General features: G+C 31.6%; 1 protein-coding gene and 1 long non-coding RNA gene across 3 annotated transcripts in view; one reads left to right on the top strand and one right to left on the bottom strand.

Moving 5' to 3' along the window:
• Positions 1-27309, top strand: part of LOC139521804 (uncharacterized) — a 63733-nt gene that overhangs the window by 26080 nt on the left and 10344 nt on the right. For both annotated transcript variants that reach the window (XR_011664069.1, XM_071315440.1), the window contains exons 11-20: positions 1469-1582; positions 2019-2125; positions 2930-3054; positions 3639-3784; positions 4701-4811; positions 6349-6440; positions 7340-7469; positions 7959-8119; positions 8531-8612; positions 12498-12743. Coding sequence is in view for 1 of the 2 variants with exons in the window: in XM_071315440.1 (XP_071171541.1) it covers positions 1469-1582; positions 2019-2125; positions 2930-3054; positions 3639-3784; positions 4701-4811; positions 6349-6440; positions 7340-7469; positions 7959-8119; positions 8531-8612; positions 12498-12743 (1314 nt within the window). In the remaining variant the exon portion in view is untranslated. The remainder of the gene's footprint in view (positions 1-1468; positions 1583-2018; positions 2126-2929; positions 3055-3638; positions 3785-4700; positions 4812-6348; positions 6441-7339; positions 7470-7958; positions 8120-8530; positions 8613-12497; positions 12744-27309) is intronic.
• Positions 14589-18455, bottom strand: LOC139521807 (uncharacterized). The gene is made up of 3 exons (XR_011664071.1): positions 18322-18455; positions 15754-15846; positions 14589-14727 (listed from the first exon to the last, which is right to left on the bottom strand). It is a non-coding gene; the product is annotated as an uncharacterized lncRNA (long non-coding RNA).

Genomic DNA, 27309 nt, shown 5'->3' with positions numbered 1-27309 from the left:
ATAAAAAAAATCACAGTACTAAAAGATGAAATATATGGGTCAAGTGAAATACCTAACTTATGAATCACAAAAACAGAGTAGGTGTGTTCGAATAGCTATTTTTTACTGAAAGTACTTGACGACAGTCTTTCAAGTTGGATGATGAAAATGCATATCTTCGAAAAATTATATTTTTTTGTGTGTGATAACCAGGGTTTATAGTCTTCAACCGCTAAAAAAATCTAGTCTGCCCTACCACGAAATATTTAATTAGAATTTTTTTTAATGTTTATGAATTTTCGAAAATTCCACCTGACAACCGATCAGACAATAGTTTTAAGTTGAGTCAATGCAGACAAGATCATTAACTGATGCTCATTAGCTAGTTGATACATTTGTCTTTCAAAATACAACTGAAAAATAAGGATCGTAATGGTGCAATGTGGATAAATTTATCGGTTTCCGAGAGCAAAATTGACAGAGCGTCATCCCTACAATGGCTTCCATTTCTACGGATGTGAAAATGAACTGGCGTAATCGGGAGATAATTTTGACGAAGTAGAATCCTGACTGAAGAGACATTAATTGTCGAAATGCACATATAATGCAGTAACATTGATACCGCTAATAGCGTATACAATTCAATGGAGGAGGATTCAAAATTTAAAAAAAAAACCTTGTAAATAGTACAATAAACATTGTTAAACCGAGAATTAGAAACGATTGTTCTATTCTAAATCTAATGAAATTATAAAAATGTACAATTATAAAACCCACTTGTTTGAAGAAATTCACAGATATAACAACGAAACAAGTATTGATCAAACGAGATTCAGGATTGAGAGATTGATGTGAGAAGATAAGAGTGTGCATCAAATTGATACCAATGGTGGATCAAAGGAGTAAACTTGTATAAGTGTTTCGGAATTTTCTGCTACTTAGTAATTTTTATTTGAGCGCCACTGATGATTCTTATTTAGACGAAACAAACACGCTTCTGTAGCACCAATTTATAAGCCTGGCAACATTGAAGGATTTTACAGAAAATTTTGAAAATTAATGTATACAAGTACCGACATCCATCACTGCAGATTGCTAGTTATTAAAACACCTTTACCCACTTTAATAAATATTATCTGTGACTCATTTGCATTTTCGGTTTACTAAGACCCTCGCAAAAGCAAAAGTATGTTACACATATACATAACTTTGGTACACATACTAGTTTTAAGATAACTGTTTGAAAGCAAGAAATGATCTATTTTACACTTTTCATGAGAAAGGCGTGCTACTCTCAGTGTTACCAATTGTGATATTGTGTTACTGATTCGTCTTTGGTTATCCAAGAGTATAAAAGGCGCAAGAATATATACAAAGTAAAACAGAAAGTTGTTGACTCGAACTAACAAAAATGAGGTTGTTATACTTTTCAAAGCTGGCTTAAATTAGATGTCTAAAATGTATTTAATTGTAATGTGTATGATTTCAGAGGATTGTGTTAATCCTCCAGAATGTATCAACGGTGGATTTGTTTACTCTGAATGCGAATGTTACTGTCCCAATGGATTGACTGGTCCATTTTGTGAGCAGGTTACAAGTGATGGTAAGGTGTACACATTTTAATTGTTAGTAGGATTTCAAAAACGCATTTACAAATCATCAGATTTCAAATGTTTGGTTATGAGTGTCTTTGATGAAGACGAATCAAGCGCTTTTGAAGCACATACTTTACTAACTGCTCTTTACTTGTTTAATAACACAATGTCATATATTCCTAGGCATGAAATGAAGAGAGCAATATCAAACTTCGCAGATAAAACATTAAGACAGACATATTTTGATTGTATGAATCGCTGCTGTATATTTACACGCATTTAACTCTACACTAAATAAGCAATAGGTGACGAAATCTTTTAATTCATCAGTTTTATTTTTTTACAATCAAGTTCTGACCAACGCACGCTGACTATCAAAACACATGCATGTTCTATTTATTTTACATATTTTAAGTACTTCTTATATGCTCTGTATTTTGTCAGATTGTGGTGGAATAATCGATCTGACTCCAGGGAATGATTACACCATAACAAGTCCAAATTTTCCAAATAATTATGACGTTGGTAAGGAATGTGTTTGGCTGTTAAGGGTATGTATATTCGTTTTGTACTGCTTTAATCTGACCCATCTTTGTCGTGTTTAACATTCTTTTGTCAATGAACATTATTCTAATAGAATGATCACTGGAACACATTGTTTTCTAAACTTCGAATCTCTCATGTGAGCCGATTGTACGAAGGTTTTTCTGGTAGATAAAAGACCTAAATACTCTCTTAACGTATACATTAGCTTAGAAGTAACTCTCTCAGAATAATTCTTTGGTCCATTGTACTGCATTACTACATGTGACCTTTTTATATAATTCTAACATATATATGGAAAGTTAAACTTATGTGATTCTTGTGACATTATAACAAAAGAAATCTTTTGTTTCACGTTGAGAAACCAGTTGTAATTTTGATTTAGGCTATCTGTTATATGTATTCGAACGTTTTATGTTATACAAGTGAAGAGATTTGAATATAATAATGAATCTTGAATCTAAAATTATTGCAGATGTAAATGTCATCCGTCTTTTCAGAGGTCAGCACGTGTACTGATTCGCATGACCCTAACAGCAAATCAAGATCGTTTGGAAAGATGCATTTACTTAATCTTCTAGCATTATTTATGTCTTAAAGAGACTATGGCATTACTTAATGATTTTTACGAGCAATATTGACTAAATGTTTTCTTACAACGGTTCAAAACAACAAGATTATATTAACATTATGATTTCAAAACCGATTTTATTTAAAAAAATAAACATACCACAAGCATGTAAAAATGTTTAAAGACTTGTGGGCAGCTTGTTTATTTATCTTTATAAAATTTTACTATCTACTTGATTTAGGCTCCAGAAGATTATCGTGTCAGAGTTGATGTAGATTTCCTCCATTTACCGTATAACGATGATCTAAAAAGATGCTACCATTGGTTGCAAGTCCGATATAATTTAATCGGTCAAACTGGAATTAGGTAAGCTAAACACATAAAACTCGGATAAACAAAAAATTAACACCGTACTTAAGAGGTCTTTCGTTCACTGTTTTATCCTAGACTTACTGAAGATTTATCAACGGTATTGTGTATCTCAATCTATTAAAAACCACTTATCAATTCATTCTAATAAAGTGCCACAAAAAGATACATTTGCGGAGCTTTTTTGAAATTACGCAAACTTGTGTAAAGCCTATGAGTAGTATCGTACTTTATAGAAAAGGAAATTTGAGAAGACAAAACAAGATGTCTAAACTGATACAACCAAAAACGTTTCAGCATCACCTCACTTCCATTCCTGTCCAGGACCATCAAACGTTGGTAGAAAGCTTAATGTTATTTGGTTGTTTTTTTACTTTTGGGGTTTTTGTTGTTGATGAAATTTGTACTTTCAATAACAATGTTCATTGAACTGCCTATTGTTCCGTTATTGACTGTTAGATCTACAATTTCAAAAGAAATTGTAGATGCCATGATAATAAGGGTAAAGGCACTGGAAAAATGAGGACTTTGATTGTTTCATATGTTTCATCGCACACATTTTATCAGTATTTCTTCCTCAGAAAATGCGGCGATTCTACCGGCGATACTTGGGTAACAACACCTTGGGGAGAGAAAAACTTGATGCTTCTTATATTTGATAGCGTGGTTGGTCAAGGACACTCTCCAGAAAAAGGATTTTCTTTAAGGGCAAGAACGGTCAAGGACGGTAAGCATGTGAAACAGCGGTAAAGTTCATAGCTCCTATTTTTGAATTTTTGTCAACATAACAGACACAGCAATGCCCTGTCTAAAATAGTAAGAGTTATAATATATTCCGGTATGTGTCTTCGTCTGTTTTGTATCAAATTTTGTCGGACTCGTATCAAGTATTTAATTATCGGTAGTTTAGTATGACATTGTATTAATATGTATAAATATGTTATAAATTTAACTTCCAACTTGAGAATATTTGGGAAATTTAGACTACGAAAAACAAATTGAATGCAATTTTTACCACTTTTCCAATGTTGTCATCATTACAACACTATTTTACCGGAAGGGCTTTGACAGGCGATGCTATAAATATAAATGTCACGATCAGCTCTATTTAATATATAAAGTTATCATTAATGCGTTTTATTTAAAACAGAAATATGCGTGCCTTTCAACGTGTAAAATATAGGTAAGTATAGATGTTAGCAAATGTTTCGTTAAATAAAAGCAATGTTCCGTTCAGGCTTATCTTGCTTGATAATATTACACAAAAAATTAAACATTTAACCTTTATCGCATTTTCTTAGTATATTGAATGGTTTGTTCCTTTTAACATGTTTAACCCATCCACATTCTTTATGTGCGTGTCCCAAGTTGGAAGCCTGTATCTAAGTGGTTGTTATTGGGTCATATCGGTGAAACCTGATTTTCGTAAATTGTTTTGTTATAAATCAGTCCGGTAGTCTCAACAAATGAATTGTTTAATATTTCAAATGTCGCGCCTTTTTAAAATGACTATGTGGTTTTCGTTTTTCTCATTGAAGACCGTAAGATTGCCTACAATCGCATGCATCGATATTTTTCTTATTGGCAATCATAATGTTTATCATTTCTATAGTCGTATAAAAGCTTGTTTTACTTCTTTAAAGGATGTTCAGTAGACCCATGTATATATGGTATGTGTGAGGACTGTGATGATGGCTCATTCAAATGTAAATGTTTTCCTGGATTCGAAGGCCAGCATTGTGAATTCGTTGATGGTATGTTTTTTTATGGACGTTATAAATATAAAGTATTCTTTGTGTTCGACATTTGTCGAACACGTTATATATAATTTAAAATAATTGAACTGTAAATTACTTCATATATTTTGATTGATAAATAATGGAAGATTTTGTACATTGTTTAAATGATATCTAAAGAAAAACAATTAAAATTCGGGGATTGAAAAATAGAAGATGTTCTATCTATATTGGGGTTTTTTCAAAACAGTTTCTGCCCTCAAGTCTTACACCAATGAGTATATATTATTGTAATTTATCATATAAATTCCTATCCTTTTTTAATTATACGTACGTTTATGAATAAAAACACTTTATGAATTAAAGTTGATTTATACATTCCATAGGTTTATAAACATTTAAAAATTCGGATAGGGAATGTTTTGTTCAACAAAAATCAACAAGTTACATGCAAGCATTAAATTGAAATAATCGACCAGTGTAAAAATATACGGAAAATCAGTAGAAACAATGCAAATGAAAAATCCTACGAAATGTTTTTTTTAAATTTTAACCTCGATTAACTCGCCATTTTCAGTCGTTCACAATAGGCCGATACCGTTACCGAAACCGAAACCAAAAATAGTAGTGACGTAAATGGTAAATGTTTATTATATTAATTAAATCAACTCTTTTACTCCATTGTTTGAAATTTGAATACACCAGATGGAGTATAACTTCAATTTATCACTTCACATTAATCTATCAAAAAAACAAAGTTATATTTAACCTTTTAATATTGAATACACTAATGCAAACTTTATACAATAAAGATATTGATACAAATTTATCTATGATGTACATTAAGCGTTTAACAAATTTCGTCGTAGGGAAAAAGCTGCACATAGTTCTGAAAAAGGTGCAAATAATATCGTTCCGAATATGTCTATAAGAAGCACCTATTATTTTATAATTTTTCATTTTCTTATGGAATGTTCTACATGAACTCTTCTTGAACGAATCTTTTAATGGACAAATTTGCATTGATCGTGGATTATCAATTTTGATTGCGTAGCTGCCTTACCGTACACGGTGTTGCAATAGGATGTTCAGATGGATATATGGTTAGTAAAACAAACCACGAAGAAACGGTAATGTCTTGTATTGACCGATCGCATCCATATACAAATGAATTGGGCTCAAAGTCTTTTCTACATGCAATGAATAAGGAAACTATTCAAAATTACAACATCAGTCTCTGCATTTTCATTTGTCTTTTTTTTTTGGGGGGGGGGGGGGGGGGGGGTAAAAACAAACTGTGGGAGTTACGAAATTAATGAAAGACCTTTTTTATTTTATTTTTAGAAAGTGTTGTTGTTCTTCTCATGTATGGGGCAAACAGCATCAAATAAAACATTATTTTCCTCTGATACCCAAATTAAACCAATACAAATTGTTTTCTTTGTCTCAAAATAATTTAGAAAATCTAAAATATTATTTAAAATAAATATATTGACTGATATGTGACGTCTTTGATTTACATTCTGATTCTCATATTTTATATTTTAAATAACAGCTTCAACACCATTGGAATGTACATTTGAAAAACATTATAGATGTTTTATGAAGAATGTAGATAATGATGATTTTGACTGGAGCGAAAAAGTGGTAAGTCAGTGTGTTCATAAATCCCATGTGTTTCTGTGCTAAATAAGAGCATTGCCATATATATTGTTACTGTTTATAGAATGATTATCTAGAATTAACAATATTCAACACGTTTTTATAAAAGGAAACTTTTATGTAGAAACTATTCAAATGCAAATATTGTGGAGACCTATTAATGGATTCGATTAAAGACAAATAATTTCACAACATCAAAACATTTTGACACAAGAGGTAAACGAAAAGGCATGAAAAAGAAATTTAAAATTGGGACCAGAACATTTTACCTTAAGTTGAATTTGGTAGGCCGATAGAGGATCTATATCTTGTTTAGCATACGACACTCGTCTCATTCATTATCATTAATACTGAATGAATTAGAAGAGAGAAAATTTTACCAACTTATCTGAAAACTGCGTTAGTCTTCAAACTCATAAATCCTTAAATAAAGGCAACAGTAGTATACTGCTGTTCGAAATTCATAAATCGATAGAGAAAAAACAAATCCGGGCTACAAACTAAAACTGAGGGAAACGTATCAAATATAAGAGAACTAAGACACAACAGAAACACAACATTAAAATGTTACACACACAGAAACGAACTAAAATATAGCAATGGCCATTTTCCTGACTTGGTACAAGGCATTGTAAGAAAAAGAAATGGTAGGCTGAGCCTGGTATTGTGGCGTGCCAAACCTCCCGCTTTAATGGCACTGTTGTTTATAACACTAAAATGACAACATTACATGACAGGACTACAATACAAATAAATGGGAGAAAATATAGGACAGAAAAACAAACGAATAATAGCCAACAAAAGGTACCAGGTTAAAAAATTAATACGCCAGACGTCCGCCACGAGAAAGATGAATTAGCATCCTATATTTGTATCGTCAACAGGGTCCGACTGTTACTAAATTAACTGGTCCAGACAAGGCAATTAGTGGTGACTCATATTTGTATGCCGAGTCTTCAATCCCAAGGAAGCCAGGAGACAAAGCTATTTTCGAATCAGATGTTACATTTTCAGGTAAAATCTAAATCATATGGCTTTTATATCAAATGTAACTAACGTGATTAAGGTGACCAGTTTTTCAAATAATTTTGATATTAACGTGAATGTTTGGAAATTTTAACATCTTAATAAAACCTGAATCCATTGAACTCGATTTCAAAAGTTAAAAAAAAGTAAAATAACAAAAATATCGAATTCCGGGGAAAATTGAAACGGAAAGTAAACAATTAAGTGGCAAAGTCAAAAGCTCAAACACATCAAACAAATGAATAACAATTGTCATAATTCTGACTTGGTACAGGCATTTTTTTATGTAAAAAATGATAGATTGAACCTGGTTTTGTAGTAAGCTTAACCTCATACTTTTACTACAGCTATCTACAATGTGTAATAATCTTGAAAGTTGCGTTCGAATAAGTCGCAGTTAAACGTATCAACTGTTCAAATTTTTTTTTTTTTTTTTTTTTTTTTAAATCCAATTTTAATATTAATTTATTTTCACAGCTGAAGATCGTTGCTTGGAGTTTTATTTCAACATGTTTGGTTCTGGTATGGGAACATTAACTGTAAAGTCATCGGAGGCAATATTGTGGACGAAGACTGGAAACCAAGGATTCGGTTGGCATAAAGCCAGCATTCATATACCTAGTACAGATAATCTAAAGGTAAAAATGTATAAAATAGCGTTTCTATAAATAATAGACAGTAATATAGCTTATTAAGAGTATGATTGTCTTTAAGTCTCATTCAGAAATGTCTGAAAATTGAGCTTAAATAAAAAAGACAATTATTACTGTTTTAAAAAAATGTTTGAACAGCCTTTCTTCTAATAGTTTCATTCCATAACTCACATCACCTAAGACTATAATACTTTATATATACACATAAACATTTCTTTGTTATTTTTTCCAAAATTTAAGAAAAAGTACTCTCTGGAAAACTTTTGAACAATTGCTATTTTCAACCTATAGTGTTTTGTAATATTAACACTTCTATGATGTCGTTCACATATGTAATAATGATAGCAATAATTACATGATTATTTATAAATTAATGAAATAATTTATTCTATCTAGCTAAGGATTGAGGCAACCCGTGGCAGTGACTATGAAAGTGACATTGCTATTGATGATGTCAAGCTTTCACCAGGAACTTGCGGTAAGATTTGGTCAGCTTGTTGTCTCTTTGACAGATTCCCCATTTCCAATTTCCATTCTTAATATATGTCTGATGACGGAGATAAGTATCTGTCCAGACTTTCTTTATCAAAATAGCAAGTTTTGTTTTCTTGTATTCGTAAATTTAGATCAGGAGAAACATCTCAAATTGCAATTCATAACAGCAATAGAACGTATATATATATGAACCTATGTTTATTGCCAACTTTTAATTTCATGAAAGTTTTCAGCGTTTATTGATTCTACCGGGCCTAATTTACATGGATAACATACATACATCATTGTTACTAAATTTGATCATCGTATTGTTTTTATCAGATTAAATACATCTACCGAATTACTGCTTGACTCAGGCAGTCTTTTTTTTTTTTTATCTAAAAGTGACTTGACTGTTAGTGTTGCTCTCCACCAATTGCAACTCATTCAAAATTTTGACCAAATTGCAGTTTGTTTTATTAAACCAAATTGTTCAACTGGTCAGAATATTGAACAAATTGTTCGGTCAAAATGTGAAAGTGCAGGGTGATAAAATAAAACATACTTACAATCCTATAAGACTTTAACTCCACTTTAATGATGTTGTGACAAAATCAGTCTATCAGTTTGTATAGTTATATTATAGTCATTTCCATGCTGAAGGAATTGTTATTTTTTTAATTGCTATACAAATGTTCAAACTAAGCTTTCATATAGTTTTTCGTTCTAAAAGTATTCTATATTCATAAAAATCAGATATCGTTTTAAATAAAATATTTGATATTCAGTAAAATACGTGTGAAATAACAATATGCTATTGATAAGTTTCCATGGGGAGATAACCTAATATATTATTCTTTTGAATAAATAAAGGCAACAGTAGTATACCGCTGTTCAAACTCATAAATCCATGGACAAAAAACAATATCGGGGTAACAAACTAAAACTGAGGGAAACGCATTAAATATAAGAGGAGAACAACGACACAACACTACAATGTAACACACACAGAAACAGACCAAGCAACAGACAAAATCCCACGAGAATAACAAATATAACATCAAAACCAAATACATGAATTTGGGATAGACAAGTACCGTGACACGTCTTATCGCAATGTGAATTTACACTCAAAAATAAGAGAAAACAAACGACGCAACGTTAAAATGTAACACATACAGAAACGAACTATAATATAACAATGGCCATATTCCTGACTTGGTACAGGACATTTTTAAAGAAAAAAAATGGCGGGTTGAACCTGGTTTTGTGGCATGCCAAACCTCCCCTTTTATAGCCATGTGAAATATAACATTAAGATGACAACTCAACACCACAGGACTACAATATAAATAAATTGGAGAATACAATTGACAAAGAAACACACGAACAACAGCCAACAAAAGGCACCAAGTTGAAAATTTTAATACGCCAGAAGTGCATTTTATCCACACAAGATCTACTAGTGATGCCCAGATACAAAAGTTTGAAAGCCGAAACAAGCACAAAGTCGAACAGCATCGAGGACCAGAAGATCAAAAAGGTTGTGCCAAAAACGGCTAGGGTTTTCTGTTAGTTACCAGAACATCCTTATCATTTAGAATAATTTATACTTTAGCAAACAGTAAATTTATAAAATTAATAAACAAAAGCTGTACATGATAGAACTGAAATATTAACTAATTACAGGAAACAACTGAAATACATTACATAACCAGACATTTTCAACACAATATGTAGACACATCCGAATATGTTTAAACCTCAACGCCAAGTGACGTCATATTTGAAATTGTAAAAAATGACAAAAAAATTATGACGTCATTTGAATTTGTAAAACAGATCATCAAAAAATGAAAAATGACGTCATTTGAATGAATAAGATAGAACTATGACTGACCCAAGATTACATTTGAACTAAATACTGATATTGCACTTAATAACAATGCACATTTCAATATTTATTAAAAGCAAACTAAAGCAGCAATTAACTATATTATAAAGCTATGTCCGGTTTGTTTTGAATCTCACTTCAAACGTAAAATATCGCACTGATTACGTTGAACAAAATGAAATCTAATAAATGAATGCGGTGATTAATATTATTTACCATAACACATAAATATAATAGAAAAGAAGTCAACACATTTGACAAAATCCGATGAGAATTACAAATATAACATTAAACATTTAAACTAAATACACGAATTTGGGATAGACAAGTACCGTAACACGTCTTATAGTAATGCGAATTCACACTCAGCAAAACAGTCACAATCGGGAATAAATCACGTTTGGTAATTCAAAGATTAGACGAAAAAATGACAAACAACAATCTACCATGTGGTAAAAATGTCCTTAGCTAGTTTGGTCAAAGATACATCGCATGGATCCACCAATTCGTGATGGTGTCCATAAAATTTACGGAGTGTCAATTTTAATCTGTCCTCCTCATAACTTTGTTGGAGCAGTTTCTGCGTAAGGAGCACACTCCTGTATATGAAGTCCGTATAGTGTGACAAAGCACGAGAATAACGTATAAATTGTGATATGTAAACACCATACGAATAAAGACTTTTTTAAAGAAAAAAATATTATCTGCCCATGGAAACTTCCTACAAACATATTGCAATTTTATACATATTTTACTGAATATGAAATGTTTTAATTCAAATAATGTCTGATTCTTATGAATACAAAATACTTTTAGAAAGAAAATCTATATGAAAGCTTAGTTTTGACATTTTAATAGCAATTCAAAATAATAACATTTCCTTTAGCATCGAAATGACTATAATATACCTATACAAACTGATAGACTGATTTTGGCACACCATCATTAAAGTGGAGTTAAAGTCTTATAGGATTATATGTATGTTTTATTTTATCACCTTGCACTTTCATGACTTGGTTGTGGTTTTCTACAGCAGTTAGTTCAAATTTCTGACCAGTTGAACAATTTGATTTTATAAAACAAATTGCAATGTGGTCAGAATTTTGAATAAGTTGCAATTGGTGGAGAGAAACACTAACAGTAAAGTCACGTCACTGTAACAGCTCATAAAGATTAAATAAATAATTATAAAGTCATTGTTATTTCTTTAATTCATTTTTTAGACGTTTCCAATGCATTCAATTCAGTACTAATCAGATCATCATCATGCGTTCAATTACGTCTATTTTCGGTGTGTTAAGTATTTGTTTTAAATCGTTTAACTGTCAGCTTTCGGATGAAGTTCAAGTCAAAATGACCGTTTCAGACTCAAATTCGTTTAATAGTGTACTGTGCTATACATTCTCTTTGGAAAACCTCGAATTGAAGGCTGAAAAATATTTTTAAATCTGTTTTTGAATAAAAAGAATTGATTGAAGGATTTCTTTTGTCTATCATAATGTAACATTATTCTTATTTCAATTTGATTGGACAAATAAAAATAATTTTGTAGTCAGGTATTAAGTAATGGAATACGGATAGGTTTTTTACAAAATGAATAATTTTGTTGTTCGTAGTACGAGATCAGAAGTGAAAATTTAGTCATACCAAACACTTATCAAAGCTGGTATATAAAAAAAGAGAGACGAGATATAACGCTAAATAAGGAAGCATCAAAAAATAAAAAAATAAACATTAAAAATTGTATCAAATTAACACGATTAATATGGTTTGAGAGTACTCGCAGTTTCTGAAAGCTAGTTAAAAACCAAAAACAATTAAATGAACATGCATTGGACACTAAAATAAACATGCATTAGAGACTAAAATCAACTAAAACACATCCCAGGGATTTAATATTTTAAACCCATGTACAGTTTAAAAAAAGAAATGACTTGTGCAATACCAAAAGTAAAAATATCGATAGGCAGTATATGGTATTTAATTACAATTTCAGAAATTCCCCCCAAAACTGATTGTTTATCATCACCAATGGGTACAGATTACAGAGGCATTGTTAGTGTTACCACTAACGGAAGAACTTGCCAGAGGTGGGATTCTAACTCACCGTGGTCACATGATTATCACGTGTATGATGAATACGATAATTATTGTCGCAATGACCTACATGATTCGGAAGCACCTTGGTGTTACACCACTGATGCTCAAGTTAGATGGGAATTATGTGATATACCTCATTGTCGTAAGTCATTTATTAATTATTTTTTTTGACAGTGAGGAAATAAATTTCACATTTTGATGTATATTAGGCAAAAATTATAAATGTAGGAAAAATATTAGTAGAACGATGTGGTATTTTCTAAATCATAGATATATATATATATATATAACTTTATATTTCAATTTTCAAAGTTTTTTATGTTTGTTTATTCATGACAATTAAACTACGTTTTTCTGATGATATAAACGAGTGTTTGAGAAAGAAAAACAATAGTGAGTGGATGGGACAAAGGATTTTTTTTTCAAATTATAAAATGGCACACCAAATCGGTTCTTTCAGTTTACATTATGTTATTTATGAAAAATTATGTTGATGAGTAATGTTAGTTCTACGAATATACAAATTACAAACATGAATACTCTCTTCGTTGGATATTATACATCGGCATTCCACAGTATGTGATAGGTTTGTAATCTTATTTACATCATCCCATAATTCCTCATTTTCCTGTTTTCATTTAATGTTTTTAAAATCAGAGGATTTATTATTTGTAAAACAAAATTATTAAATTTAAAAAAAAAACGGCTGCATTTACGGATTAATGTTTTTAATTGATTTTTAGGCAGGTTTTATCGTAATAACGTTAGCCAAATACAGTCTCCGGGACAAGTTTGCAATTCCGCTGAGTGCAAAAGTTGTCACCTTAATTTTTGGAGTTAAGTCAAAACAAAGTTGATAACTTGGTTGGTATTGGTTCCCTGATATTTGTCCTAAAATTTTTTGGATCTAGCACCACTGTTGAAAAAGTTATGCCCCTTTTTTCAACAATTTCCTCAGAGGAAAAGTACTTTTCCTCAAGGGAAATCAAATTTCCCTGAAGGAAAAAGATTTTTCCTCAAGGGAAATTGTTTTTTCCTCAAGGGAAAAAGATTTCCCTTAGGGAATTTGCTGCATAATTATTTCCTTTGAGGAAATTCTATTTCCTTAATGGAAATTCTTTTTCCTTTGAGGAAATTTGCAGCTTCAAATTTTCCTTGGAGGAAATACTTTTTCCTGTGAGGAAATTTGTAGCTTCAAATTTTCCTTGGAGGAAATACTTTTTCCTGTGAGGAAATTTTTGACAAACACTTTTCCTTGGAGGAAAATTCAAGACAACAAATTTCCTCTAAGGAAATCATTGATCTTCAAATTTCCTCTAGGGAAATTTCTGAACATCAAATTTCCCTTAAGGAAATGTTTTTCCTCTATGGAAATTTCATAACAGTACAAACAGTATTAATATATTTTCTCCTAGACTGAATTATTGATACAAAAGATAATTAAAACTTTAATACTGTAATACAAATTTTCATGGTGAGTATTAAACATACAAAAACAAAAGGCTGACTGTTTAGCATGTTTAAGACAATACAATAATAAGCAAAATGCTATGAATATCATACCATTTGTGATGTTATTAATATTGTGCTCATATTTGCATATTAAATAAAATAAACACTTTTCATGTCAAATTAACTTGTCTTCTGTTTCAGCTGCTGTGTATTCGACCCCCTACATAACAGTTCAGTGCATAAATAATTCAATCCACAAGACATCTTCCTTCAATTGGTTGAATAAATTTTGGCAATGTATGTTCTTCAAACATCTTCTTTGTATATTTGATATGATGGAGCCATGTACATGAATTGATAAAGCAGGTGTTTATTTCGACAACAAACATGACAAAGATACTATTTTTTTTCTTAATTTCTCCATAATCCATCAGTTAATATGAATGTAGGTTGTTACATTTTACACAATTGTGTTCTTTGATAGTACTCCATTTTGTTTATAGCAATTTTGTAGGATTTTTTCTATTTCTTTTTCCAGAAAAACACACAGTTGAGTTCATTTCACATTAATAATCCAATTAGCACATTATGTAGAAAAGTATTAACAATTAAGTTTCCTCTTCAGTATAGACCTGCAGGACCTGTTGATGATCATAAAAACCAAGATATCTGACCTATAAATACACAAAATAAAAAATAAAATGTTATAAATGGAGAAAAAAACAGCAATATAAATAAGCTTATTTTATCATGTTTTAATGAACATTTTGAGAAACTTTCATTTGATATTCTTACTTGTCATGCTTATGAGTTCTCTTATTTCAGTGCTTTGTGTCCAAGATTTAATATTCGTTGTTTAGTGCCTTGCAGTGATATTTAAAGTTGAGCCACTTGCAATAGTTGTTATAGAATGTTCATATGTTGTGTTAATATTTGAACCACTGTCCTATATTATGGTCAGGTTGAGTGCTCACAGACATGAGGCCTAAATTAATATATTGTTTGTTTCCCTAATCCCTATTCTGACAAGCCAGGTGTGGGTAGGTAGGTAGGTAAATAATTTTATTTTTCCCAAAAGCCTGAATATTATCGGATGATCCGGCAAGCCCGAAAATCAGAAATGAATAAAATAATATTTGGCTTAGTTTTGACAATAAAATTTTATGAGTAGGGCCATTTTTGCAGGGTCGGTCAGGATTGGAGAAACAAACAATATTTTATATTAGGCATGATTTTTTTTTATTAATTGTTATTGACTTTGAACATGTTGAACTAAATTGGATTGTTTAAATCTTTATATGTTGAGATCTTTAATGGATGACCTATAAAGGAAGTGTTTTCTCATTATTGAAGGCAGGCCCATGATTGGCCTTTAATTTCTTGCATCCGCTTCATTGAACTCTGGTGGATAAGTCACTCATTTACCATACCACATTTTCTTATTTTTATATGAGTCATCATTCAAAGGCAATTTCTTTTATTACTGTAATTCAGAAATTATCGAAACTTTTTAGTAATGCGAATAATGTGACTGGGTAAGTATCGCAAAAATAAGAAATCATATTTTGATAACAGAAACATATATATATATATATATATCATGTAACTATATAGATCTTTATGCAGATTTTTTTTGTAATCACAATAAGTTGTCCCTTCCCTGAAAAATCTGAATTTACAGTATATAGAAGTGGTCTTACCATTTAGGCCTTGTTGTATTCTGTTTATCTTGTTTTGCGCTCATTTCTATTGTAACTGTTTATATTTTTCATCATTTTTCTATATTTCTTGTCCTATAAAACATAAAAAGGGTAAAAACTATTATAAAACATCAGTTTGTGTTTTTCTTTATATTCAGTTATATTTAAAAAGAATGGAATATTTGTGCTATTTCATTTCACAAACTTTTTGCCAGTCATGACTTTCAAAGACTTTCACCCTGGTCAATAGTTTAAAAAACAAACATTCCCATACTTTTTCTTTGTGTTCGTACTAATTTTTCATTTGACAACAAAGACATGATTCAACTATTCTTCTAAAATTTGTTTCGCTTGACTACGTTAAACTCTGAAATATTGTTAACAGTATAATCTGTATGTGTCTCACTTGTCAAAATTTCAAATTAATATATAAATCAGATAAAAATGCTATGCATGGCTCAGCTTGATACAAACGTACAGGTTGAACCCAGAACAGTTGGGGCAAGTATGGACACAACATTCATGCTCAATACAACTCTGAATTTTAAATTTGGATTGTGATTCAATAGTTGATGCAGCATAGGTTTCTGACACAGAATGAATGCGGTCCAAGTACTTAAAAATTTTAAATTGACAATTAACCTCTAAAATGGTCCAATATTCAAAATCTCAATACATGGTTAGATGCAGCATATCAACATGATCAAAGAACCCCAATAATTCATTTTTTGGTGAAATCAAATAAAGTTAAATTTTGGACCTTTTAGAACTCAATGTGGACCAATTTGATAATGGGTCAAAATATCAAAAATCTTAATGAATGGTTAGATTCAGAATATCAAAGAGCCCCATATAATCAATTTTTGTTGAAATCAAACAAAGTAAAATTTTGGACCCCGATTTGGATCAACTTGAATTTGGGCCTATAATAAAAAAATCTAAGTAAATATTCAGATTCAGCATATTAATCTGAACACCAAGGATTTAAATATTGTTAAAATCAAAATAAGTTTAATTTTGGACCCTTTGGACCTTAAGGTAGACCAATTTAAACAGGACCAAAAAACTAGGAATCTAAATACACAGTTAGATTTGGCATATCAAAGAACTCCAATAATTCAATTTTCTATAAAATCAAACAAAGTTTAATATTGGCCCCTATTGGCCCCTAATTCATGTAATTCCTAAACTCTGAACAAAACTCTGGTCACAAACCTTGTGTTTGAATTTCATAGATTTCTATTACTTGTACTAAAGTTATTAAGCGAAAACTAAATGTCCTGGGACAACGACGACTACATGATAAAATTGAGAATGGAAAAAGGGAATGTGTCAAAGAGACAACAACCTGACCATAGATTTGAGGGTTGGAATCCTTTTCTTTTACCGAGCAATGCATTTGAATGGGAGATATAGTTGGAACCCCTCTTTGATCTTGGTTGGGACCCCCCTTTTAAAATGGCTGGATCCGCCCCTGAGAAGCATTATAGAAAAATCTATAAGCTTTTACTCAAAATAAGGATAATTTCATTTTTAAAGGGCAGGCACAGATCCAGAGGGGGGTTCAAGGGATTGGAACCCCCCTTTTTTTGGATAATCAATGCATTTGAATAGGGACATGTAATTGGACCCCCCCCCCCCCCCCCTTCCCCTTTTGTCCTGGGTTAGAATCCCACCCCCACCCCTTTTTAAAATGACTGGATCCGCCCCTTAAGGGTCTATAATTAAGTTTGACAACATCAGACGACATACTACTTTATCAAAAAAAAAATGCCACATTTCATCCAATTTAATTTCATCCCTTACTTGCTACATGTATTTCATCCATAATATTTAAAGAAATAAATTTGGGAGGAGTATGATTTTAATTCATTTGTAATTTGCAAGTTATTAACTATCCAAACTAGAGACCTAATAGAGTAGATATACTTGACTAATTTAAATCAAACTTGGGGTGACTGGGAACAAAGATTTAAGGGAATAGATGACAGTTTACCTACAATGACCTAGTTTCATAGCAATAGCATACATTAATAAAGACTACATGGTCATTCTTATGTTTAAACGTGGTTTAAACTTTGGGTGTTCATTTTTTAATGTTTAACATGTTTAAAGCTAACAATTTCAACTACATACATGTATCAAGATTTGATCCTACATTATTTAAATATTGAAAAAAATAGCTATTTAAATTTGGATCTATATATAATTGTGAATGTCACATGGATGTATTTTAATGTAAAGCATCTGAAAAATCATTAGCCGTCTCATATTTATTTCAGTTCTTCAAAAGGCAAATTTATATGAGCTTATGCTGAAAATAGAGATTTCTTATTAAGGAGAAATCCCTGCCCCCCTTTTTGTGTGAAAAATTTTGTTGATTATATAGGGAATCACAGAAACATGACTGAGGCAAGCATCCCCCATCTGAACCCCCCCCCCCATGAATATGGTTTTTTTTAGCTTGTGTAGGTGTAAGTCAGTAAGGAGGCAACCATTTGATTTGTAGGCCGGGTGAAAAATGTGATTAATCTTGCTTTGTAAACTTGTGCTATAAATAAAAATTACCAATCCATTAAAAAATCCGTGAGCCCAATCTCATCCAGTGAAATAGATTATAGTCTGTTTTCGAAGTTATATGGAAGTAAGTTAGTAGTCCAGATAATTATGACGCATTGCAAGGCATTTTTTCTAAGGAGAAGTGTAGAATGGGGGAATGGAACCAACAAATCGATCGGATCCGAAATGTTCTTCCCAGTAAAGGAGCACCTATTATTTTGTAGGTAATTATTATTAGTGTCGGTGGTCTCACAAGTAAATCAGAGTGAATATTGCATGCACATTAAAATTAGCAGAGAAGAGACAATTATCAACTTGTGTATTATTCATTTTCTCGCAGTTATTTACGGTAAATCAGCTATATAGACATAGGAAGATGTGGTGTATGTATATATATATATCCGAAAACAGGTGTTCGGTTCTAGTACTATAGTGGCTATAGTATATGACTTTTAAATAACAATTATCAATTATATCTGTATTCTGTGGCGGGTCGAAGGGGATGGAATCCGGGGTTGGCCTCCCCTGGCATTTTGTGAGCAATCATTGCATAAATGATAATCTCGGGAATCCTCTCAAGTTCCTATATACAAGGTGATAGGACGTTCCGTTGGAATAGGTTACCTGTGCATCAGGAAAAGTTTTAAGGCATAGCGTGAAAAGGTAACCTATTCCAACGGAACCGAACGTCCTATCACCTTGTATATAGGAACCTTAAAAATATGTGAATAGGTCGGGAAAAACTCTCTTTTGACACTTAGGTATTGCACTGTTGCATATACACACCAATCAAAACGCAAACAATATGGGAAAAGATAACATTTTAACCTACACAATATACACGGTGGGTATGGTTGTCCTGCGAGAGAATGTACTGTGCTGGTGATTTGGTCCTGACGGGTGCTGGTGGGTCCTGATTCTGTGCTGGTGGGTTTGTTTACATTGTTTAGAACGGCAATAAAACGACTGTTTTGTTGCTTAATTTTTCTCTGATGTGTCATAAGTACCATGCAAAGTATATTACAACAATATTATATTGCAAAAGTCGTGCAAGTTCGTTAAACGGAATTGTCCTGACGCTGTGCTGGTGATAAGAAAAACGGTCCTGGTTCTGTGCTTCTATGTCCTGGTTCTGTGCTTTTATATTTTAGTTAAAAGTGGCATATATTCAAGATCATTGATGCTGTACTGTTATTGACTAATTAGCTGTTGTCTGCTTTCTTGAAATTGATATTGTTGTGAATCTGTTTACTGTTATTATGAGAGAAAAAATACCCCTATTTTTTTTTTAATTAACTGTAATCTTTTTTATTGGCCTGTTAATGGAACCCTTCTTGCCCCTTTTAAGATAAGAAAATATGTTTACGACTTTCGGGATTACGATCATTTTGCAAGATCACCAAAATACGTTGTAGTTTATACAATACTTATATAAAGTAGATGATGTGGTATGTTTGTTGTCAATGGACAAATTTCCATAAGAAACCAAAGGAAGTATATGTTAACAACCATACGTCATCGTACGACCTTCAACAATAACCCATAAAATAAGAATGTAAAAGGGTTAACATAAAAATTGAGAGCAAAAATATAGAACAAAGGACTTTCTGAGCCTTTGAATCATGTCTATTGCAGCTTAAAACAGATTTGTTTGTGAACAATTGAGTGCTGACTATAAGAATGACAATAGTATTGCGGGTTTGTTTGTTTGGTGTTTTTTGGGGGTGGGGAGGGATGGGGATAAGTTAGAGCGAGGTTACAGTGAAAGCTTGGAATAGTTTCCTGTAAGATTTAAACGTTGCATTGTAAAAGAAAAATGTATCTTATAGCTGTTAAGAATCACTTGCTGTTAGATTTTTCCAACATATTTTATTTTGTCTAAACGGTTATCAGGTATTTTTTTTTTTCGAAAGTTCGATAGAACGCTAAAAAAATCACTAGTCTATGAAAGGGCAGGCTAGAATATGTCAGAGAATGAAGACGAGATAACATAGAGAACACTAACAAAATTAAGATTTCTTAGCTTTTTCATTTCAAAATAAATATTTTTGATAAAGAATTACGGGGGAGGAAGTGAACAATGTGTCCTTCTTTTCTATATTTAAATATTTTTCATGAATAAAAATAAAATGTGCCTTGATTATAATTGAAAATGAGTTAATGGAAAAAATACCCAACTAAAATACACTTTTATTTTGATATTGGAAATATCACTAAACTTTTAAGTTTTGTGTGTCAAACACACCATCTCTGTAGTAATGACTCCTTACTAAGATATTTCACTTCATTCATTTTTTTTCCTGCATTTTTTTTATTTGTGAATTCATAGAATTATTATATTATAATGTAGCCTTAATTTATATTTAAAAAAAAACTGAATCTAAAGCCAGATATATCAAACATTTTTGTTTCCATCTATCCGTTTTCAGGATATTATATTTTAAGCAATTTAAGATTGTGACCCTCACAGTTTCCATTCACCACAAATATTCTCGTTACAACGAATCATTTTAAATACAAAAATACGTGTTGCAGCCTTTTGTTTATCTATTAATATATGTATACGGATAAAGTTATGAAAGGCAGCAGGGTCATCAGGATGAGGAGTCCATGTCATCTGAAATAAATGCTAAGCATAGATCTAGAAAGCGACAGAGATAATCATGACATTAAAAAAAGTCTCTTCTTTTCGACTTTTTTTCGAACAAATCAACACATAAAATGAATTATATAGTATTGTGGAATTTTTAACTTATTTTAGATACTATATATTGTTATCTGATATTGGATGAAAGATGTTGCCCTTTTATGTTATTATGTAATACAAGTTCAGATCATTTGAAAACACATATTAAACAGCCGAATGGATGCACAAGACCTAAAATAGGAGTTATAGATCCTGTTGGCAACAATTATCTGGCTAACTGTATTGATTTTGTAACATTTGTTTCAAATATGACCAACTTCTTATCCAAAATCACCAGCACCGTATCAGGACCCACCAGCACAATGACAGGACCCACCAGCACAGTATCAGGACATGAATAAATTGAGAAAATGCTAAATTTTAATAAATTGCAATGTTTTTTCACAAAATTGTTTTGTCGTGTGGATTGCGGTATAGAAAGCGGACTCAATGAGGATTTTTGTTTTATTTTTTCAGTTCGAGATTTTCTGAAAATGAGCATTTTTGTGTTACACTTACTGAAACAGTTTAGAGGGTCAATTTTTTAATGGTTTATATATGAACCCATAAGAAACGAAATTAAAAAATCACAACTGTTTTCTTCCATTTTTTATGAGTGAAAACGTCAAAAATCATGATTTTCGTCTTTGTTTACATTTTTTCATTGATCACCAGCACCCGTCAGGACCGAATCACCAGCACAGTACGTTCTCTCGCAGGACAACCATACCCACCGTGATATATGAATAAGGTATACACTTTTGAAATCTAAATTATATGAAAAGGGTGGGGTAACCGTAGAAAACCCGCGGCAACGACACCCCTTATTTAATGGAGACATGTAGTTGGAACCCCCTTTATCGTGGCTGGATCCGCCCATGATTTTACATGTAAATCAAGCCCCGGGTATTTGTTAGCATAACGGTAACCACGAAAGGGGGGGGGGGGGGCTAATTAAAAGCACGAGGAATTATAAATATACAATTCAACAGGGGTAGAGTGCATCGAGGAATGGGAATTAAAATTGTCTCTTCACGATGATCGAAAAAAGTATCTTGCACGTTATTTTCATCATCTTGTCTGAAACACTCTGAATAATGAGCTTCAAGGCGAAAACAAGGCATGTGAAATACTAATAACATACACTTCTTTTTTTATACGTTGTATGGACAAACCCATAAATCCCTCAACAAAAATTGCTTGATTCATGTCATATCAAATAAATTACAGCGCGGAAAGGTAACTTTAATTTAATATCAAAACTAAATTTTTGTTATATTTTTCAATAAATTTATAAATCTTAATTAGGCATGCGTTGCGTGAGTTCCATTTCATGAGACCTACACAGATTTCTATAAAACAAATCAAAAATTATAAATACAGTTTTTCAATTCTTTCCGGCATAGATAAAAAAAAAATATGTATATAATCTATATACGATTTGGTTGAATTATTTCACTTCATTTTAATGATAAATCCTTTAGTTCTTAAATTTTTAATTAAAATGAATTTATCATTTTGATATCTAACGATAAACTTTTTAAATTGAAGTGACATGGTCAGTAACCTAATTAGTTGCATGGCTGATTACCATCTTACAGGTGACCCAGTAATTTTCCATATGACAGTAGCGTGTACCCTCGGAGTTATATCGGGGTGTGTATAACTTATTTTCTGGGGAACATCCTGTCCACGTGTAGTACTTAGCATATATTGCAACAGATGACATTAAACAAATTTTATTTGTAGCATCGGAGTCAATTTCATGTTCGACCACACAAAATATTTCACAAAAAAGATATGATAAAATCAAAAGAAAAAGATAAAGAAATATTAACAAATAAAGGTGGAATTGAGTAAACGGGGATTCGTGTTTTTATGAGCTTATTTTCAGTGGACAACAACAAATGGAAGTTTTTAACGACCTTGTGTGACCTATAGTTGTTAATGTATGTGTCATTTTGGTCTTTTGTGGATAGTTGTCTCATTGGCAATCATACCACATCTTTTTGACTGGCTATATACATGATATAATATATATAGCACTTACACGGTCGGTCCAGTGGACATATTTCATACTAGATAACTTATACAGTAATTCTTTTTATATATATGAAAATTATTGTCCGATCTGATACACGTACCTATAATGTACAGAATTTTGAACAGCTTCAAATATATGGGGTCCGTAGAAACACCGCAAAGGACCTCCTTAGTGCACTAAGAACAAAAATGTGCACTAAGGACCTACTCCTTTCATAATTTTAAATTATATTTTTTCTAATGTTTTCTCGACACGTGCCTCAAAAAGTTGATTGTCACCTTTAGTATAATCGATAGCAATTCATGTCCGCTCAACCTTGGCCCGTGAATAATCTACTAGTATACTGATTAAACATGCATATGGTATTTCAAATTGTTCTCTATTTTTTTTCATTTGTTTGTTTTTGCCGTATTTATTCTGTCTGCTATATTTTTTACTTCTAAATTAATAGCGTATTTTCAACTCTTTTCAGTTTGGGATTTTTCATCCTTTTAATTTTAAAAAGACAAATAATTGTGAACACTTCACGGAAAAGTGAGGATTGATATTTGGTTGCTTAACGTCCAGTTGCCAATACTTCATTCATTTTTCTAATGTTAAGAACCATGCCATTTATCAATATTTCGATTTGAGCGTTACTGATGAGTCTTGTGTAGACGAAACGCGCGTCTGGCGTACTAAATTATAATCCTGGTACTTTTGATAACTATCACAGCAATGTTTTTAAACATGTTTAGGAAAGGAACATATTTCTGATTCGATGTTTATATACAAATGCATTACAAGTATAAATATGTATAGGTTGATGTTTAGTCCCTTCGATGTTTTAGACTGTAAATAAATTATGACCAATTTATTTCTGACATCTTCTTCATTTTTAACTTTTGTGGATAGGTGTTTCATTGACAGCCGTACCACATCTCCTTTCGCTTATTTTTGTTGTATATATTTTTTAATTCACTTTCCTTGTCTTTTAAAATATAAAGCAAGTAAGTAAGTAAGTAAATTGTTTATTATAGTGACATGTGTAAATCAGCATAAATTTGTACAAAATATAATTACATATATAATACACCCGGCCCAATGGACCAATAAGTCACCTTTTACTGTTAGTTCAATATAAATGTTCTAATATCACGTGTCAATTGCCAATTTAAATTTAAATACAGATAATTATAGATTAAGAATTAACGATTGTAAAAGTTCATATATTATTCAACTAATGTTTGTGAAAAAGTTTAAGAATGTTAACTAGAGTAAACTGTTTGTTTTCTACGGAAAAGTGACGCTGCTAAGTATTTAGCTATTTTCCTTGGATGGTTCACCATTAGAAATGTTTATTTTCCCTGCTCATCTAGTTGCGTAAAGTCAGGCACCATTAATATCTCGCTAAAAACAGTTTGTCTGATATCATTATAAAATGTGCAGTTTATAAGAAAATGTAGCTCACTTTCAACATTTTGAGAATTACAAAATCGGCATAGTCTGTTTTCTACTGGTTCCCCAATATATCTACCAGTCTCAATTCTGATCGGTAATAATCCGCATCTAAACTGGGCTAGCACAGATCGCTCGTGTTTCGTAAGATTTAGTTTTACATAGTGCTCTAGTTCGAAGTTTGTTTTAAAGTTTAAGTAAGATCGTAGCTTTGGTTTATTTACAAGGACTCTCTCCATATATCACTGTAATAAGTTCGTACAATTTGTTCAAAAGATTTTAAATCCACCATTGTTCTACTTTCGTAATAATGTAACATATTAAGTTTAGTGAAAATATCTTTAGTGTCACTACACCAATTGTTTGTGCAACGATCATAATCCATATTGAACACCACTTTCGTTAATCGGTCGTCTTCAAACGATAAAAGCCTATTCCAGTATCGAATAATGTTCACCCAATGCCGAAACTGACTTGGTATCCATCCAGTATCCCCATACAGTGCTAGAATTGGTGCAAATCTGTGAACGCCTAAGTAATATCGAATTTGCTCTGTTCTGCATGTACGTTGTCTATTGATTGGAACTTCCTATATATTTATTCCATTATTTTTATTTGATGCCGAAAATAAGAATACGAAGTTATTTGTTAAATGCTATAAATAAGCGAAGTAAAACAACCGTTAATAATTATGTATATGAGCATTATATCTATTTATAAAATATTTTAAATACAAGCAGACATACCATTTGTGACACCAATTTCATTTATTTCCAAATCTTAAAATCATACATTTCCGTTCTTTAGCGTTTCTTAATAATGGCAGAACGGGCTTAAGAGTCATATGATTAAGTTAACTAAATAATTTAGTTTTCCCACATCATTAGCGGATTAAGGGGGTTAAAGCGAGCCCCCACCCCCGGTTGAAAATCTTAAAATATTTTTTGTATTAACCATTTCTTGTTTTAATGTTATCTTTACTATAATTTGAATATCTAGCACTGAATAGGGTGACACGTTGTCGCTACACTTCTTTAAATATACACAAGTCATAATAACATTGGCCAGAGGGTAACTTGATAATTAGAGGACCAAAGGATTTAATTAAGACAATCCAAGGCTGCTATCTCTATATTTTATTATATATATCTTTATTAGCCTCCCTTAGAGTGATACAACAATTACAAAACGGGTAGATACGATCTGTAATCAAATAATTAACCTTATAAAATTAATACTTAAAATTTTATTTAGAGTAACCATATGCCGGATGAACAAAAAGTGTGCCATTTATTGAAAAACATATGGTTTGGTATAACATGAAAACGTCTCTAGTGTTTTAAACATTTCTCACATAACCCCTCCCCCAAACCCCCACTTCAAGCTCTGGATCCGCGCCTGCCCATAGTGCTTATTACATTATAAAATAAAATGGTGTTCATCTTCAATTGTTGAAATAAAGATGAATTGTTAAAAAAAAAAGCATTGACACCAGTTTAAAGTTATCGTTCATAGAAGACAGTTATGATTTATTCTATAATTCTCTTTTTAAAACGTAATATAATTTTACCTCTTGGAGTTTTTCTATATGTTACTTCTGTAATCGGATTTTGAAGAACCCCATGGACACCACATACTCTCAAATGTCTTTCAAGGAATAATGATAGTATGTAAACTCTTGTGTTGTGAGTAAGGAAATGAAATATCAAAAGCATTTGTTTCTCAATTTTTATCTCAAAATAGGGTTCTTTAAATAAAAAAAAAGCTTGCATAGCAATTTCCTTAAAAACTAAATATATATAACAAAGGCAAAGTTTTAAAACATTCACTTGAATTTATACCACGCTAAACCGTTAGGTTAACAACCATTGATTAATCAATAAGTAACGATCAAAAGACAATTGTTTATTGGATTAGGTTGATTGAACATGATGATTCGGGAATCTGCAATAAACCGTTGGTCACGTGGCGAGTGGCAGGCGTTGATTAAAAAGTCATTTAACTTCAAAATTACAAAATCTATTGATACCTAACTTTATAGATTTGAGGTATTTAATCATATCCTCTTATATTCATGTTCGCTGTGATCTTAAAACATCGTTTTAGTGTCCTTAATGCAAAAACTTTCTTCTTAGTGCACTAAGAAGTCTTTTGCGGTATTTCTACACACCGAAATATATGGCCTTATTATTGTTAATATACCATATTAGTGTCACTAATGGCTTAACGTGTTACCAAATTAAAAAGAAGAAATAGGCTCAAAACCGCATTTTTAACTTTAGATTTTTTTTCAATCCCAAAATAGAGAAGAGGTCCGGTATACAGACTTATTAAAAAGTCCAGATGAGAAGTTTAACTTGCTTTTCTATTCCCGGCACTTTTAACTTAACGCATGCAAAAAAAAAATTCAGTACCTGGTTACAGTTGCGCATTGACAAATTATAATCTTTCGATTAAATGATTTTAAATCTATATGGTCTTTATTTTAAAAGTTATAAAATCTAAATGTAAAGTGATCTAAAATGTTCAATATAAATGAGTATTTTCGCTGTGAAATGAATCTAAGGTCGTCTAAAAGTGTATACATGTGTATTTGACCCGACTACTGACTACATAGTAAACTATTCATTATGTACCTATAAGGGGGGTCTGAGCGGGACTCGGGATTGTCGAGGCGCATTTTTTGTAAACGTGACACATGAAAGTCAAATTATGAGGGAGGGTAGGAGGAGTACTGATCCCGAAATCCCGAGCTTAAAAACACGAAATCCCGAAATCCCGGGCTTAAAAAACACGAAATCCAGAGGTCCCGAAATTCGAAAAAAGAATT

Source organism: Mytilus edulis, chromosome 4 (assembly GCF_963676685.1).
Source record: "Mytilus edulis chromosome 4, xbMytEdul2.2, whole genome shotgun sequence".
Classification (NCBI taxonomy): Eukaryota; Metazoa; Mollusca; class Bivalvia; order Mytilida; family Mytilidae; genus Mytilus; species Mytilus edulis.
The sequence above is the reverse complement of the archived record's forward strand: the minus strand, read 5'-3'. Positions and strand labels throughout refer to the sequence as shown.